Genomic DNA, 19,031 nt, shown 5'->3' on the forward strand with positions numbered 1-19,031 from the left:
AAATACATTCATCGCAAAGCAACCCTTAAAAACGATTTTCTTTCTATAGATATAAATAAATGTATTGTACCATGTATTACAACTTTTCTTCGGTATGAATATGCAATGCCATATAAAGAAGGCAGTATATAGAACCATATAATATATTATAACAGGAATAAATTATAAAATGTAATGAATGTAATGAAAAATGACTAATTATGACTATCATTCTATAAAGGGAAGATATTTCTAAAGAAGATAACAGGAGTTATGTTGCATACAGTAATTATACGTTGATGCCAACCCAGTGTGCTGGCCATTTTGGGTATTGGTCATGAATCCTGCTCACTCCTGATGTACCGCCTGCTGATGCCGTCCCTCTTCCCCTAACCACCGGTCTTCCTCTTGCCACACCACGTGCTCTACCTGGTCCTTCCTGTCCTCCTGCTATGGGGGAGGGGACTCCAGTTCCTATCAACAGTTGACATTACACCTAAAGTCAAAGGTTGGGAACCACTGCCCTATACCATAAGCAGGCATGGCTGATCTTAAACAATAGGCTATATCAATACAATATGCTCTATAACGACTCCCTATTCCAGTATATACTTTGGCTGGTTTTTGGCAAACACATGCCCATTTGGAATGAAGGCCTACTTCACAATATTATATTACAGTAGGTGTTCAGAATAATTAAGAATGAATTATTAACACCTACGAATTTTTCAAAGCGTAAATGGGTCCTTTTTTGTCATTTCAGAAATAATATTTTCTTCATATTTTGTTGATGTATGGACTGACAAACTACATGTCCCCGGTTTTGATAACTGAAGACACCTGTACACACGTGGCATAGTTATTTCACATTCGTTTCTCAAATAAAACCGTCAAGGACGCAATTGCTTTACTTCCTGCTTTCACACCTGAATAAGTTTCATTTCTGCGGAAACAACCCATCCCTTGGTCCTCCAGCGCCCTCACCCTCCCGTCTGACATTTCAGCCAATGAAATACTTACATTTGATAAGTGGGAGGGAATTGCGGCTTAGCTATAAACGCAGACACCTAGTTTCGTTTGGGACTCCTCGTTGTATTAACAAGGAATCATCAGCAGGTATGTTATGTAAAATACATGTTTTGGCTATAGGAAAATACCTGGAAGGTGTCAAATGTATAACTGTTTTCTATCGTTCCGCAGGGATTCATCATGGGCGTATGTGGCATATTGTGTAAATCCGTCATTCTGATCTTCAACATTTTGTACACTGTAAGTATGAGTACATATTAAAGGTAACGATACTTCAATGATGCACATCATCAAAATGCAATCATGGTTTTAAGCAAGCCACACTGTTACAGTAAGCTACCGCATGGCTTGCTTAACACATTAATAAGACACCGAATACTATATGTGACGTTTAGTGTGGTTGCAAAAAACAAGCCTACGAAGTCCGTCCAGACGGACCTTCTAACCGGGTAGTATATGGTCCGTCTCCGGTAATCATTCAATAAATCATAAGCCTGCGTGAAAGTAGAAGCCAACCGAAGGGAAACGAAACCGTTTGATTATTGGCCTTGCCAACAATAGCATGTCAGCATGTAAGCAGGTAATTGCGCAAGCAACAAGTTGGCTCATGCAACTACACACATTTTCCTCAGAAAATGCACGTTCAATAACTATGGCCTGGATTGTTCAGATGTAACAAGGGGCCAAGGACCTGGGTTATCTGGTTGGTATAGTGAATGTCATTGGCTACTAAAGTCATCAATTTGGGTGGGAGGGGGAGAGGGGATTGTTTTTACATGTGTGAATATCTCTGGGTGTGTCGTGGGAGGGGGGGAGTGGGGGATTGCATTAAGCACTTTGTGTTACATTTGCTTGCATGAAAAGTGCTGTACAAATAAAGTTTGATTGTTTGATTGACTGACAGGTGGTGGGTCTAGCCTTTCTGGGGGTCGGTGTGTGGCTGAGAGCTCGCTACCCAGACGCGTCTTCCGGGTCTGGTGAGTATCTGTCTACAGCACTGCTCTGGTATTTTAATGTGCAACATATACAAATAAGGATTTGTGAAAATCTCTCTCTCTTTTTCTCTCTATCTCAGGGGATTATGTGCTGATAGCGGTTGGCATAGTGATGCTAATCACTGCGATCACCGGGGACATTGGCGGCTGCGGAAACAAGACCTCCTCTCTGGCAACGGTGAGATTTACCACATGCCTGCCTCACCTAGTGTTCATAACCTAGCGACCTTGGCCTAGCCACCATTACCTAGAAGCCATTGTCTAGCAACCATTGTCTTGCAACCAGCCTCCCATTGCAACCGTCACCTAGCTACCATCACCTAGCAACCCCTCATTTGGCAAACCATACCTAGGGACCATCCCATTACAACCCTCAACCATGATCAATCACTCACCTAGCAATCATCGCCTAGCAACCGTTGCCTAGCAACCCTCCCCTGGCACACCTCCCCTAGCGATCTGCATCACCTGGAAACCATCAGCAAGCAACCCTCAACTAGCGACCAGCCTCATCTTGCAACCCCCCCCCCCCCCCTAGCTCCTAGAACAAGACTACAGGATCTGTGTGTGTGTGTCTGTGTGTGAGCGTACAGAGACAGAACAAGCTTGCCCCATACTGTAGCTCATCTTCCTCCCTCTTCCTCACAGTTCTGTGTTCTTCTGGCCATCCTGATGGCAGCTCAGCTAGCGCTCTACGTCCAACGACAAAAGGTACGATTGTGTGTACGCGTTGTTGAGTGTGTGTTCAGTGTGACGGGAGATAATAACAATGTTAACATTAGTCAGCTCTACAATGCTCATTATTAAAGGTGTGGTTCCTGGAACCGGCTGGGTTGGTGATGCTACACTACCATGTCCTAGTCTTGTGATATGCCGTGCTACTCTTTAGACATGAAGTACGTTTGGGAAGGTGGTCTGATGGAGGTTCTTCTGCAGGTGGACGACCGTCTGGTTGAGTTCTACGGATTCCTGTATTTGATCTACATCGCCGGAGATGTAGACCCCGTGGTGGGAGGGACCCTCAGAGTGATTCACTACACGGTACGTAATAATAACCCATAATCCTCACCATTATACTACAATACTAATAATAAGAACCCCTAAGTCAAGAATTGAGAACCAAACCTTCAATCCCCTCCAATAAGAACCCCTAATCCTAGAACTCAAAACCAAACCCTTAAACCCGACCCATACCCTTACCCTTAACTCCAACCCTAGAACGGAAAACAAAACCTTCAAACGCAATCCACTGGAACCCCTAGCCCCAACCCTAAGTTGGGTTTTTGGGTTTCCTATTATTGTTGGTTTTGGGTATATATACAGTATATATATATATAATATATATGTTGTATAAGGGTTGGGGGTAAGTTATAGGGTTGTACTAGAGTTGTAAGAGGGTTGTACTAGGGAAAGTACCAGGGTTAGCACTAGGTTTAGTGACTGTTTTGTATTCTGATGGTTCTCCTTGTTTGTGCAGATGGACTGCTGTGGAGCCGTGGGAGTGGTGGGCTTGGACCCCATCTCCAACACCTGCCCTGATCAATCAGGGTTCATGGACCGCTTCATGTCTGTAAGTAGACAAACACTGCTGACTTTACACCACTGCCATTACACTAACACTAGCGGCATTACACTATTGCCTTTAGACCAACACTAGTGTTATTACACTAAAATCTCAGGCTACCACTTCATGTCTGTACTACACCAAAAGAAAAAGTCATGTTTTTTGTTTGATATAATGGTTGGCAACGGATGGTTCTTCCTGGTGCGCCAAATTTTTCGGCGGGAAGCAGGAAACAAAAAAGGACAATTTAACTGAATAAAGATATAGGGTTCATTTACTTTACACAGTGCTTCAGTCCAAAATTAAATGTATGCAATACACTAAGGGATAATACTTAATGTCTGTAACACACTAACAGTATTGAAACTAAAATAGTAACATTACACTAGCACTTGAGTCTACCACTTCATTTCCGGCGTAATCGTTCCTTTGAATCAAAGCAAAATGCAGTACTTTGATTTGGTTGCAAACCTACAGTTTTTTTCCACATGCACACCCACATTTGATTTGTGGGTGTGCAGCATTTGTTTTGAGCAGGAAGCGGTCTAAAACAGAATAGTCTCATACAGAGGCAGGTGCAGTCAACCACAACAGATACTCATGGAGCATTTCACAGCTGAAGAAATGCTATTGTAACCCTAATACATTGCACCCAAATTATATATCTTAAGTCTTACCTAGAGCACCTTTAGACAGACTGCTTAATGCCTTCTCCTTCCAGCCCTGTCCAACTGTTCTGGCGGACGTCATGGGCAAAGGTCCTCCTTTGGCCATGGGCATCTTCTACGGCAACGCTATGCTGCTGGTAAGAACACCCTGTCTGTTAAAGAGCAACTTTCAATGTAGCATCCCAACTTTTCATGGGCGTTTTTTTTTTTGAGACATGTAATTACACCGGGATTTCTTTTCTCGTGTCTGCTCTCCTCCCACCGCCTTATTCCTCTCTCCACTCTTTCTCCTTCTCAACTACCTAATACGCACAACCTCCTCGCACCACCTCCCACACCTCCGACTCCACCTCCTCCATCTCCCACTCCTCCTCGCCCCTCCTCCACCTTCAGTTGCTTTGTCTGCTTTGCAGTCTGGCTCTTCACAAAATTCAGAAGATGGCCGCTTCCTCTCGCTACACCCAGCTCACTCAGACTGTGGTCTCCATCTCTGGCTCCCACGCCCAGCCCCACCTCTACCCTTACCTCTACCCTGGGGACGGTGTCGTCCTAACCTCCATGGAACCCGAAATGCTGGCTGAGGCCTAACTCTGCTCATTCTCACTTTCTCAGCCCTTTTGTTAGGCAAGTGGTAGCGGGCTTCACCTCCTATCCTACGGTCTCCCTGACCCCTACTCCTCCTTCTCCCTCTCCTTTGGTTCGCCTTCCACAGGTAGCAACCCTGGCGGCTGCTGGGATCCTCTTGGGACTTCAGAGGAAACCCATGAACCACCAGCTCCTTCCACAAAACATCAGCGTTTACTGAGCTCCTCCTCTCCCCTAAGCCTGTTTAGTCATCTAGTCAAACATCTTTGAAGATGTCAAGTCAGTTTTTTTAAACCCTTTTTATAAATTGTTACATTGTTGGTAGCCTTGCACCCTTGTTCGCTTAACATTCCAGTTGGTATTCTGAGAGTTTAAAACTTGAAAAGGAATTTCCATACATTCTTGGATAGTTTGCATTTGCGTTGCCACTGTAGCCACGAAGTCTGATACTGAAGTCAATCGACTGACTTCTTTGTTGTAATGATTCCTTTTAATGTCTTACCGACATGACAAATTCCCCCTTGGTGTATTTTGATTTAACTTCGTCTCTCCCGCCATGGTCATTCCAAAACTCAATTCTAAACCCATGATGGTCAGTGCCCCTCATCTTTGTTTCATTTTTATTAACTGTCCACGATGTGAATGTTTCCCTATGAAGAATAATGTACACTGATTGTCTCATTGAATGTATGCTTGGTAACTTTGCTGCCTGTATCCTCCCATTTTCATGCTCTATTAAATCAAATATTTTGCTGTCCTAGTGTCCTAAAAATAAGTTATTCTTCCACTGGTGTACCGGCTACATTTCTTAGCATATGAGAACCAACTTTATCCTGTTTCTGTTCTTAAACTGTTTCTGTTCTGTTGAATTCAAAAACATCTTTACGAACAAAGTTATCCATGGGGTTTTACAGTCAAACAACCTACTCACCTACTCAAAGAAAATATTGGAATGGTTCAATATTTTACAAAAAAAAAAAGAAATGCCATCACGCAATACTCTAGTGTCCCGTCTTTATTTCCATCATTCACTTTCATATCTTTACATGGTGTTATTACACTGGAAAGTGTCTTATTGCGGTAGAGCTGGTCCTGGGGAGAGAGGAGGGCAGTGGTCAGTGTGTGTGGTGCAGGGACCGGAACTCCCTAGTCTGGGGTCAGTGGTCAGTGTGTGTGGGGCAGTGACCGGACCTCCCTAGTCTGGGGTCAGTGGTCAGTGTGTGTGGTGCAGGGACCGGACCTCCCTAGTCTGGGGTCAGTGGTCAGCGTGTGTGGTGCAGTGACCGGACCTCCCTAGTATGGGGTCAACGGCGTTCATTGTCTTGTTCCCAAGCCAACATATCGCTGTTTCCTACGAATAAAGTTGACATTGGGATCGACGATACCGATTTTTTAGGGCCGATAACGATACCGATATTTTTTCATCAGCCTTAGCCGATACGCCGATACCGATTTTCTTGAGCCGATTTTTTTTTTTTTTTTTTTTTTAAAGGTCCCATGACATGCTATTTTATGTATTCTTTAATATAGGTATTAGTGGGCAACTAACACAGTATTCAAAGACGTTCCCTAAATTCAGCCGTGGTGCAGAGTTACAGCCACTCCGAGCCAGTCGCACATTGAGCTTCCCCCAAATGCGCTGTTTCGGTGGGCGTGTCAAGGAGGAGGGTGGGGGTGTGGCCCTGAGCAGCTTGCAGCCACCATGCGCTCTGTTTACAGTGGATGTATCGCAATGGCGAGGCGCACACAGCCTTTAGCCGTGTTCTGTAAATATTCTAGAACACACGGGAGTCCTGGAGCTCTATATCTAAATATTATGATATAGCCTACACAGATATCTATATCATATAATATATATTATCAAGGCCAAAAGCTGTGTGAGCCGATATTATGAATCTCAAACGACCGCGTTGGGTTCTCCGACGTTCCTGGTTCTTCAACGTCCACATCATTGTGAATACACACACTGTAACGCAAGTGTTTCTTGTCGGTTCTTTGACGTGTCTTGTATTTCCACAACGAGACTGTCGTGGGGGTTATCTGAGCCATGGTTGAGAAGGAATTGGGGGAAAGGAACTTTGGTTTGACTCGCTGAAGTACATGAACTGCGACATGCCGCCGGTTGCCGCGAGGCACCATCGCCCGGCAGCGGGCAGCCGGCAGCAAGCAGCGCGCGGTTCAGTCGACTCAGGTTGATGTGAAAGTGGAAGAACCAGAGACGTCGCAGAACCCGACAAAGTCGTTTGTGATTCATAATATCGTCTGGAGGCGCACACAATATGTTATATGATATAGATATCTATGTATTATATGATATTATTTAGATATAGAGCTCCAGGACTGTAACGCAAGTGTTGTACACTTCCTTGTTATTTGGATAACCGTTCTGCTGTTGGTGTGATGGCGCATAACACGTCGGACTCTCGTATCTAGTATTTCTACAACGAGACTCGTATTGGGGGTTATCTCAGCCAAGGTTGAGAATGAATTGGGGGGAAGGAACTTTGGCTTTGACTCCCTCAAGAACATGAACCACGACATGGAGGAGAAAGGGATTGTTGGCGGCGAATGTCTCCCGCTTGAGCCCCGCTGAGGGACCACCGCCGGAGGCGGAGGTGCATAAGCGCTCCCCGGCAAAGATCTGCCCGGCAAAGATCCCAGGTCAAAATCTGCAACGTTAATGTAACTTCGTGCTGATGGCTATCGTCGTTAGCTTCACAAAAGGTTACAAAGGGTAGCAAAACTTCACTTTATTTTTTTGATAGCTAGCTCGAAATACATATCTGTACCATTATACCAATTGCTAAGTAGGCAGATACATGGATGTATGTCGTGAAATCCATTAAAACAGCACCGCCATTTCTTCTGACCGCCGGTGAACAACGGCACCAACGCTAGCATAGTGCAGCTAGCCAGCTAGTCTATCAAATGAAGTCCGGCTAGACTATCAATTGTGCATATATGTGGGAATTCTGTTTAACTTTAAGGCTATTTTTCTTGCATTGTGTTTGTATTTTCTGTTTTAGATGCTCTTACACGGCAGATGGGGACAGCCGCCGTTACCCAATTCACTTTTGCCCAGGCTGTGCAAAAGTGGATGTGCTATGCGCCAGACCGGGCAGGAGGGACTGGACGACAAACAGACGTCCGACCATGAAGTGTAAGGGCGCAAATAATGTGGACAAAAGGTGAATGATTGAAGTAGCCATGGGCGTCAATTTGGTTTGAAATTTGCTGGGGACAGAGACGCATTTAGAACTGCTTTTTCAGAAGTGCTGGGTACAATGAGGACGCTCTCTTTTTTCTCTCTTTAGTGCAGGTAATGAAAGGTTCTGAAAGACGGCATACCCATGTAGCTAATTACTAAGAAATAAAATGTCTAAAAAATCTGTCTCCAGTGGCGCAAAAAGTGGGTATGCACTATATGCGGCGCATAGGGGCGCCGAACCAGAGGGGGCGCCAAAGCGATGGAAGTAAAATTATTTCAGTCGGCATTTTCTGTATTTAACAGCGTTTGTGTACATGATATGACGATCAATAACAGAGCAACGTCACTGATAAGGCGCCCCCCCGCTCCTTCGCCTCCCTCCTCCCTCCTCCCCACACGGCGCTCCAGTGGCCGCCCCCTCGACTACGCGCTGGAGGTGAGCGCCAGAGTGTCTTCATTTGAACCGTATTGTCATCTGATGACACGTACCTCAATATGGAGAGGCAGAGAAGAAAGCCCTCGGGGTCACAACATAGAAAAAGAAAGATTGGGAAGGTCGTTTTTATGTCAGTGTAGAGGCTTGTAAATATACAGGTTAGCTAAATCTACTACCAGTAAAACCACAGGTTACTGTTGTCTTGCAACTGTGTACTGATCAGAATGGAGCCGACAATATAACGGATCATAACAAGAAAAATAAAGGAACTTGTTTGTGGTTATTTTGTTTTACTTCAATCTCTATGCAAGTCTTTGTTTTATGACAATAAACCAACGGAGTTATAAAGTTGATACTTTATAACTCCGTTAATAATCCAAAAATTAATAAATTAATAATCCAAAAAAAAAAAAAAAAAGATTATCGTATCTGAATCGAGACTGAATCGTTCTACACAGTATTACGATGCATCGAAGAATCGATTATTTTTCCCGACCCTATTGGTTACTGTACTCCAACAGTAACAGAGTCTATTGTTTTGCATGTAAGCTTTTTGGTGAAACTAGAGTGGTGGGGTATAATAACTGGCAGTGTCGTTCAAAGATACTGAAGCACCATGAAACAAGTGGTTACCACATAAATGCTTATCTGATGTGGAAAGAATTGGCAACCCGCTTATGCCTAGGTAAAACTATTGATAGCGAATTGCAGAGAGCCTGTTGACTCGAGTGATCGACTGCATACTCTTCCTTGCAGAAAGAAACCTGCCACTGAGGGGGACTGTGAAGATGTGAATGGCATCTTCACTGTGTTAACATGTTTTAAAAGATTCACGTGTTCCTGTCTGGCTGTTAGCCCTGTAATAGTCTGCAGCTGTGGCTCATAGATTAATTGAGCAACACCCTTTCTGGTGCTCCTTAAGAGGGCCAGAGTTCCAGAGTGGAGGGCGGCTTGAGTTGTGCAAGTGACGACTGTTTTTAAGTAAAAATATGTTTTTACCAACAACATTGTGCGTCGAGGAAACTCTTTTTCACAGGGACAAAATGCACGGATAGGAAATCCTAGAAATGGAAATTTTCTGGGTAACCCTGATCTCTTATAGCACGGTATGATGTTACACTGGCAGAGCATCTTAGAAAGGCTGCCTCTAAAAAAAACACCGGATATCTGTCCTGGTGCACTCAAAATGAATTTTTTGATTCAATATCAGAGTGTGTTTTAGGTCAAATTTGTGCCCAGATCAAAGAGGGGGGGGGGGGGCGCCTGCTATGTGTCTGCATACCTCCCAGAAAGTAGGCAGTTGCGCCCCTGGCCCCAGGGCTTGTTTTTTGTTCGGGGCTTACCAAGATGAGAGGCCTATCATGAGCCAAGAAAAAAGTGGTAGCTAGTGGTAGCGGGGCCCAGTGGCCACTTGACACCCCAGCCACAGTCATCTAACACCCCAACCGTGAGGATTTCTCGTCCAACCCCCCCACCCCTCCCCCATCCCCCGCAACCCCCCGCTCTAATTGAAATACATTTTGTTAAATCAATGTCAAAATCTGCCAACGTTAATGTAACTTCGGGCTGATGGCTATCGTCGTTAGCTTCCAACAGGTTACAATAGGTTAGCAAAACTTCAGAGTCCAGTTTATTTTTGTGATAGCTAGCTCGAAATACATATCTGTACCATTATACCAATTGCTAAGTAGGCAGATACATGGATGTATGTCGTGAAATCCATTAAAACAGCACCGCCATTTCTTCTGACCGCCGGTGAACAACGGCACCAACGCTAGGATAGTGCAGCTAGCCGGCTAGTCTATCAAATGAAGTCCGGCTAGACTATCAATTGTGCATATATGTGGGAATTCTGTTTAACTTTAAGGCTATTTTTCTTGCATTGTGTTTGTATTTTCTGTTTTAGATGCTCTTACACGGCAGATGGGGACAGCCGCCGTTACCCAATTCACTTTTGCCCAGGCTGTGCAAAAGTGGATGTGCTATGCGCCAGACCGGGCAGGAGGGACTGGACGACAAACAGACGTCGGACCATGAAGTGTAAGGGCGCAAATAATGTGGACAAAAGGTGAATGATTGAAGTAGCCATGGGCGTCAATTTGGTTTGAAATGTGCTGGGGACAGAGACGCATTCGGAACTGCTTTTTCAGAAGTGCTGGGTACAATGAGGATGCTCTCTTTTTTCTCTCTTTAGTGCAGGTAATGAAAGGCTCTGAAAGACGGCATACCCATGTAGCTAATTACTAAGGAATTAAATGTCTACAAAATCTGTCTCCCACGTATTTATGAAGAAAACATTTCCAAAAAGCATTGGACATATGACCCACTATGTTCTGCTCCATGTATCCAATGTTGACAACGTGACATGACATGGCTAAGCTACCAACATAAACAAGAGGAGCTAGGAAAGGAAATTAACTGCGTGTTTAAGTTCAGAAGGGGCAAACTTGCGGCTACACACAGCACTAAAGAAGTCGCCAAGATTGTAAAAAATATATATTTATTTGTTGCACAGCTGAACGCTGTATCCAGGGGCGATTCTAGGTTCAGACTTTTGGGGGGGCTCAGCCCCAGGAAGCCCCAGGGGTAAATAAAGTATATAAAGGGGGGAGGGGGGTTGAATATCGTAGATGTGATTTCCTGCATTCTGCTGCATTTTAGGGTGACCTGATCCTAAATTTATTCTGGTGGGGGGTAAATCTATCTATTTATCTATCAATCCAACACATTGTATATTTTTGAACAGTCTGCTGGTTTATTGTCAGAAAAGCACAGAACTTTTGCAACAGTCTAACCTCAGTTAACCTCATAATACCAATGAGTATTTCTTCCCAGAGGAAAGGATTAAACACATTTTGGCTAGTCTCTAGCTTATGACCTTTTTATCTGTTATAGACAACACTTTTGCAATTTTAGTATTATGTAATATTATATTATCCATTTTTATTTGGTCCTGTTCAATCTTTATTTTCTTAGTTAATATGCTGTTGTATGTCTAAGCCAATAGCTGGCAGTGTCAGCTAAATAATGCAGTTCTGAACCAGTAAAGGGATGAAAGGAAAAAAGACTGTTTGGATGAAGGAATCAAATGGATGTGAACTGTAATAACAAATTTGAGGTATATTCATTATTATTTTATCAGCTGAGAGCGTTTTCATTGCCATAACAACGTGAGCTAATCAACAAGTACAACATGTTCTAGACCAGTAGTTTTCAATTATATTCTGTCATTCCCCCCATAGGAGACTTGTATATGTTGCACATATACAAGTCGATCACCGGAGACCTTGCGGATGCACTAGCAAGACCTCCTGTTGTACTTGTTGATTACCTCATGTTGTTATGGCATGGAAATCGCCCTAAGCTGATAAAATAATGCCAGCGTTTTTTTTCAACTCAAAATTAACACACATGACAACTTTTTCTGCTCCTTGCACCTTATCATGCTTATCACGCTACGCAGTACGCACACGCCTCTGCCGACTAAAACATGAAGCAATTCAAGAAGATGCATAGATAGAATTGCCCTGTGATTAACTCTCATTTAATAGACATCTGACAGGTTATAGCAATGAAAAGAGAGTTGTTGTTTTTTTACCTTAAACAGTGTGGTGTGGTCAGTGTTTTAGGCTAGGCTATAGGCATACAAGCTTTCAAATGTTCCATCACTTTTTAACATCTGTCGATAAAGCAGGATATTTATTATAGGCTATTTAATTTAGGGCATTACATTTCCGTATGCCTACATTCTATGCTTAATAACGATTGAAATTCCATTGAAATCACATTGATCTTTAGTATAGTTGAAATTTCAACATTATTTCAAAAATCCTGATAATTGAAAAGACATTGAAATTCCGTTGATCTATGGACAGGATTTCAACGTTGTTTCAATATTAAAAAAGGGAGCAAAATGATGTAGAATCAACAGAGTTTGATGTTGATTCAATGATTTAATGTTGACAACGGAATGTTGATTTGACATAGATTCAATGACTGTTTGCTATCTGGGATAGTCAACACTTGACACTTAAGTATGTTTAACCATACTTAAGTGTCAAATAATGATGTAGCCTACATGCATTTAGATTCCCCGCTGACCGTCTGCGGTGTCTGGGCAGAGCACTAAACACTAGGGACGCCGGTCGCCATTCACTTGTCACCCTGAACACGGATTTTCCATGAATGGTAATGCTGCAACATGCTCTTCCGGAAGGAAAGTAGTATAATAGGACGTCTTTAATGATGATCATCACAAGAAGTGTAAGCCCTTGAGCAAACAGCCGCAAAGTTCCCCCCAAGTCAAACTGAGCACATTTTGTGAAGGACCGGCATCTGCCAGTAGTAATTACCGTAATTTAGTTTGGGCAGTGGCAATGATTTGGAGGACGGGGTGGATGGGTAGGAGTATGGAGGTAGATTTGTGTCTTTATTATGCAATCAAAAATAATAGGTTTGAGAGCAAAACTTTCCACACTGCAATCAAAAAATAGGTTTGAGAGCAAAACTTTCCACACTGCAATCAAAAAATAGATTTGAGAGCAAAACTATCGGCACTGCAATCAAAATATGTTTTATTGCAAGATAAATTAATGTGATAAAAAAAATATTAATGGGAATCCAAAAGTTTTGTTTGCAAACCCAAAAGTTTTGTTTGCAAATCCAAAAGTTTTGTTTGCGAATCCAAAAGTTTTGTTTGCGAATCCAAAAGCTTTGTTTGCGAATCCTAAAGTTTTGCTTGCGAATCCAAAAGCTTTGCTTGCTGTTGAGCTGAATCTCGTGGGCGGGACCTACGCCGAAAGATGTAAGACACGTCTCTATTGGCCAGTCTCGATCGGAGTGACAGCTTGGCAACATCCGAAAAGCCGCTGCCCCCCGACCGCCTCCAGAAGCAGATTGTCGGCCTGACGGACAGGGTGTTCGTTTGTGCCTCTCAATCCGCGGCGGCGGTCAACAACATCGCCCTGCTCTCCTCTGCCATGGTCTCCTTGTCGGCTGACAGGGAGGCCTACGGAGTTTTCAGGGCGCGCAAGCGCGCGCACGGGACAAGCCCATAAAGCGAAGCTTAGACGGCGTAGCCTACATGAAATAGAACTCCCTCTCTCGTTACTAACTGACGAGATTCAGCTCAACAGCAAGCAAAGCTTTTGGATTCGCAAGCAAAACTTTAGGATTCGCAAACAAAGCTTTTTGATTCGCAAATGTGGAAAGTTTTGCTCTCAAACCTATTATTTTTGATTGCATAATAAAGACACAAATCTACCTCCATATAGGAGGAGGCTATACTGAAAAAGAATGGAAGAAATGAACTTGAACTTAGCTCAAATTTCCAAATTGTGAACTATGAACATAGACTAGTTTAACCGATGTAAGTCGCTTTGGATGAAAGCGTCTGCTAAATGCTAGGGCCCGACCGATATGGTTTTTTCAGGGCCGATACCGATACCGATATTTATGAAAATGGGAGGCCGATAACCGATATGTGCAACCGATAAATAGAAGAAAAAAAATCTCAAATAAATTAAAAATGGCACACACTGACTCGAACTTCCATTAAGTGTTTTTAATAGTAAACATTTTAAGTACAGGGAGCTGCCAGCAGCATTTGTAAAATAAAGCCGAACTTAAAGGACAATTCCGGTATTTTGAACATTGAGCCCCTTTTCTGGTTTGTTTAGGATGAAATAGAGTGGGTGACACCGAAATTTGAACTAATTGTCCTTTCTCGGGTATTTGGCTCATTTTGAATCGCTCCTGCCTGCTTCACAATGGTTGTCTGTGTGCATACACAAACCTGTCAAACCAGCAACCCTAAACGTTCGTTTTCAAAAATGTGCAAGTAACCGAGTGGTTAGTGGCATTCGTGAAGTTTAAAAAAAAATTATCGGCGCAATATATGGTTTCTGTCGTGTTTTATTGCACATTTATCGCCAGTTGATTTCAGTTGGAAGACTCATTACTGCACGATGATATTACTCCGCCGAACCGGAAAGGTGGGCTGTTTACGTTGGTTTGAAGTCTTGTACCGTGAGCACCTCGGATTAGGGAAAATCACATAGAAAATCACTGAAAATGGATTATGAAAGGTGGCTTCTGGAGGACGCACTCGATTTTGAGTTTGACGGCAGAGGATATCGTTTTGAACCAGAATTCACCCAAGAGGAGCTACGTGAGATGGAGGCTAGGGCAACGGAGGCGCCTGAAGCTCCGGTTGAAGCGGTCCCCAGGATCACTGGCGGGTGGTGTGCCTGTGGGAAGTGCAGGCAGATGCCGACGGAAGTCGAAAGTAGGTGCTGCACGGAGTGGGACCTTGTGCGGAAGTTTATATGCGGTTGTGAGGTATCTGAAAAAATAGTTCCATTTGGCAACTAACACGGATGGAAACCACATATTGCGCCGATAATTTTTTTTTAAACTTCACGAATGCCACTAACCACTCGGTTACTTGCACATTTTTTAAAACAAACGTTTAGGGTTGCTGGGTTGACAGGTTTGTGTATGCACACAGACAACCATTGTGAAGCAGGCAGGAGCGATTCAAAATGAGCCAAATACCCGAGAAAGGACTAATAGTTAAAATTTCGGTGTCTCCCACTCTATTTCATCCTAAACAAACCAGAAAGGGGGCCCAATGTTCAAAATACCGGAATTGTCCTTTAACTTAGAATAACTTAACATAGAATAATAGCATAAGCAGTTGCAATCTAATACAGACATATTTAGAAAATAAATATTTGATACAAACTAAATCTATTTTCAGACATTGTAAAAAAACAAACATAATAATTGTACATATAAATTGTGAATAATTTATAGTATGTCTCTATATAAAAATAGTCAAAATCATATAGATAAGCCTGTATATTTCTGTAAATATACGGCACTAGTAGTTTACTTAAAGTAAAAAAAAAAAATGCAAACTACAGCACGTATAACCACCTCCTGATTCAAGAGTTTATTTTACGTCTACTGGCTGTGCTGGGCTGCTTGTCTGCCTCTGGGTGGCGAGGTGAAACGAAAGCATTTAGGTATAATGTTTTCATGTCACAAATAAAGGCGAATTACAAAGAAGTATTTGGATCATTGTACCTAGCGCACATCAAATGCCAGCACTTTGAGATCACACCAGGTGTGATTAAATGGTCAAAGGGCCTGGGAACGCACAATAAAGAAACTAATAGACTGAACGTACAATGTGCCTTTAGGGCCTGAGTCGCGTAGCATAGTGTTCATGAAGTTGTTTACCTAACACCAAGTTAGTTAGCGCAAGCCAAAATTAGCTACCAGAGATGCTGTCGTATCTCTGTAGCTACTTGCTGCTAGCTACTGCTAGCCTGTCTGTCTACCCGTAACAAGATGTTACACCAGTTTGAAACGCAGCGACTGACCAAAACTTAATTCTATTTAACTTAATTTGAGGGACATTGCGACCAATCACCGTTGGTTCTACCGTGCTGGGTAACTTGTTAGGGAACAAGGCTCTCACCAGAGCCGTAAATGGGAATGTATACAAGGCTCTGGCTGCAGATACTCGACCCTCTATGCTGGCTCTTACTCAGGCAGGCTATAAAGTAGCTAACAGTCTATCAAGTAGCTAGCAGGCTCTAAATGGTTCGTCTCGGGAACAAACACAAACACGTTTTATTTGGTCTTCATTGACCATGGCTTTCAGTCCACCTTTCGTGTAGAACTACAGACACGTTCACGTTTCCATGTGGGGTTTTAACAATAACTGTAGTAGGACTATACACCATGTTGAGACTGCTCTATGTACAACCTTTTCAGTGAGGAGTATTCGCTGTCATTCTGGTTGTCCTTGCGTGAGCTAAGGTTTGTGCCGTTATTACACAGATCAAATGGATCGGTTTCACAAATTAATAAACACCTTGTGGTGCCGTGCTTCTGCAATGTTGGTGTGTTTGTGACATATTGCAGGGGATATTGCTTCGTATATGCTTACCTCGAAGGAAATGTGTTTTCTCTGCTTTAAGTTGTATTCGCAGCACCGTCCTTAGCCCCACTTGGCCGTCTAGAAACCGCTCACGAGTCACAGGGAGCGTGAAGGCACCCCGCCCCGCTTGCAGCCTTGCGTGTTGATTGGTTGTATTCCGTGTGCCAAACAAATCAGATGCTGTGACGGGCGGGGCAACTTGGCAAGGCTCATGAATTCCAAGTGGCAAGAGCGGAAGGCGCGTTCAGAACGAAACGGCTGCAAAATTGGTTGTGAAAATTATATGAACTTATCGGTGGGAATTTATGGAAAGTATGGCCGATACCGATATCCCCAAAATGTTAAATATCGGCCCGATATATCGGTGCGGCTGATAATCGGTCGGGCCCTACTAAATGCCCTAATTGTAAATTGAAATTGTAAACTAGTTCAATATAATCCCTGAGCTCTTGTGAAGTATGAAATTGCGCAACACTGTCGACGCGCTTCAGCAATTTTTGTCTGATTGCGTGTCAAAAATCAGACAAAAATGACTTAAGCGTGTGTATTGCTGAATATATTCAACCATTTTGAATGGCTGAATACATAATTCTGTCAGATAATATAGGCCTGTTTTTGAGGCATTGAATCTGCACTACTGTAATTGATTAATGAAATGAGCTGGTTGTCTACTGGCGTAGAAATCTTGCCAAATACATTTTGGACAGCCCTTCTGTCTCTGTTTTTTTGTATCGTGAAACTACAGACTTCAGTGGGGGTTTCATTCCGTCTGCGCACGGCACCTTCTCAACAATAATCAATAATCTTCCTCCCACTCAGGGTGAAAATGGTAGGTCTCGTTTCCCCTCATCCATGCCAACGTTTAGGAGTGCGTAACTACTGTTGACGGCTTTCAACTGCTGTTGAGAGCGCATGCGCTACCGCGCGTATATGTCCCGCGCAAAGTTTATTTTATTAAAAAATATATATATATATATTTTTTTTTTTTTTTTTTTTTCTTCACCCCTCGCGGTCGACTTGGGATCTGTCGGCGGTCTACTGGTAGACCGCGATCGACTGGTTGGGCACCCCTGACTTAGATGATCAACCCCTGACTTCAAATTGTGTGCTTTGATTTAGTTCTCTTTCAGTTTACCTTAGAGGCGTGGCAACAGTTCACATTAATCCTTTTTAGCAGTATGCATATTAACCCACATTAGGAAGCTATATCTCCCTTATATGAGCCAACTTGGATTGAACAAATGTTTACCTTCTTGCTGATCACAAATTGAATAGTCTGTATGCTCGGCAGTTTGATTAGCTTGATAGCCCTCTCCATCATCTCAGGGTGTGAGGAGCGACCACGTCTCCACCTTGTCTGCTTTCAACGTTCCTAAGTTTCGATTTATAATAAATGGGCGATAACAACGCCTGGGGACCACCGCACGCGAAAACGAAAACATATGGATTGCACACACCATATTTTAGTTTGGGACTCGTTGTATTAAGGAATCATCAGCAGGTAGGCTATGTAAAATACATGTTTTTGCTTTACTATAGCAAAATACCTTGTAGATGTAAAATGTATAACTGATTTCTAACGTTCCGCAGACCCTCCCAAAGGGATTCATTATGGGCGCATGTGACATACTGGGTAAATCCGTCATTCTGATCTTCAACATTGTGTACACTGTAAGTATTAGTAGGCCTACACATCAAAGGTAACAATACTTTAATGATGCACGCAATCATTTAACATATTAAGCAATCCCAGTCCGTTTTTTTCTTTTGTAACGTGTTTTTTAAGCGAGCCACACTGTTACAGAACAACGTGGCTTGCTTAATAGGATTAATAAGACACAATAGTATGTGACATTAAGTGTGGTTGCAAATAAGCCTACGAAGTCCGTCCGGACCGACCTACTACCCGGGTAGTATATATCATTCAATTAATCATCCGCTCAGGGGCGGTTTTGGGCACGAGCGAACCAGGCAGCCGGTCGGCATTTTGCATATTGCCGACCCCTCCGGCTGCAGTCGCCCCTGCTCGCTGAGAAGGTGCCGTGCACAGAAGTAATGATGGATTTCATGATTCTTTCCCATGAGTCAGTTCGCGTCGGTCAGTTCGCCAAGAAGAATCGTTGAGAATCGTTCGTTTGTTTGTTCGTTCAGTCGCGTTTCCGATAGCGGTGAATCAATCATGGAATGCACGGTTCTCAGCTGAGTCAGTGAGATTCATCTCCTCTCCATACTTGCCAACCTTGAGGCTTCGAAAATAGGTAAGATTCCCAAACTAAAGCGGGGGTCTGGGGGTCCCCCCCCCCATAACATTTTCAGCTTTAAAGTCATTGTTTCCCGCATTCTGGTGACTTTAAAATAATAAAACTAACAAAAAAATTAGTAAATTGAAACGTCAATTTTATGTTGAATACTTTCATTTAATTTACATTTCATGTCATTACAATTCATATTATTATTACATATCAATAGAATTCATATCATTAAATATCATGTTATTATTACATATCATTACAACTTATATCATTACATTTCAAATTATTACATTTCATATTATTACACATCAATAGATTTCATTTCATTACATTCATTACATTTTACTGACGCTTTTATCTTAGC

General features: G+C 42.9%; 1 protein-coding gene across 7 annotated transcripts in view; it reads left to right on the forward strand.

Moving 5' to 3' along the window:
* cd9r (CD9 molecule related) overlaps nt 1-19,031 on the forward strand; it is a 30,018-nt gene that overhangs the window by 2,407 nt on the left and 8,580 nt on the right. Inside the window, exons 1-9 of one of the 7 annotated variants that reach the window (XM_030337574.1) lie at nt 4-487; nt 1,180-1,248; nt 1,913-1,985; nt 2,084-2,181; nt 2,652-2,714; nt 2,940-3,044; nt 3,481-3,573; nt 4,289-4,372; nt 4,629-5,577. In XM_030337574.1, coding sequence (XP_030193434.1) covers nt 1,189-1,248; nt 1,913-1,985; nt 2,084-2,181; nt 2,652-2,714; nt 2,940-3,044; nt 3,481-3,573; nt 4,289-4,372; nt 4,629-4,823 — 771 coding nt within the window. In that variant the 5' untranslated portion in view covers nt 4-487; nt 1,180-1,188 and the 3' untranslated portion in view covers nt 4,824-5,577. Of the gene's footprint in view, nt 1-3; nt 488-508; nt 1,096-1,179; nt 1,249-1,912; nt 1,986-2,083; nt 2,182-2,651; nt 2,715-2,939; nt 3,045-3,480; nt 3,574-4,288; nt 4,373-4,628; nt 5,578-7,533; nt 7,981-10,370; nt 10,505-17,492; nt 17,917-18,005; nt 18,087-19,031 lie in introns of those variants that run through there. The other 6 variants (XM_030337566.1, XM_030337591.1, XM_030337583.1 and 3 more) reach the window with 6 other exon arrangements.

Source organism: Gadus morhua, chromosome 2 (genome assembly GCF_902167405.1).
Source record: "Gadus morhua chromosome 2, gadMor3.0, whole genome shotgun sequence".
Lineage (NCBI taxonomy): Eukaryota > Metazoa > Chordata > Actinopteri > Gadiformes > Gadidae > Gadus > Gadus morhua.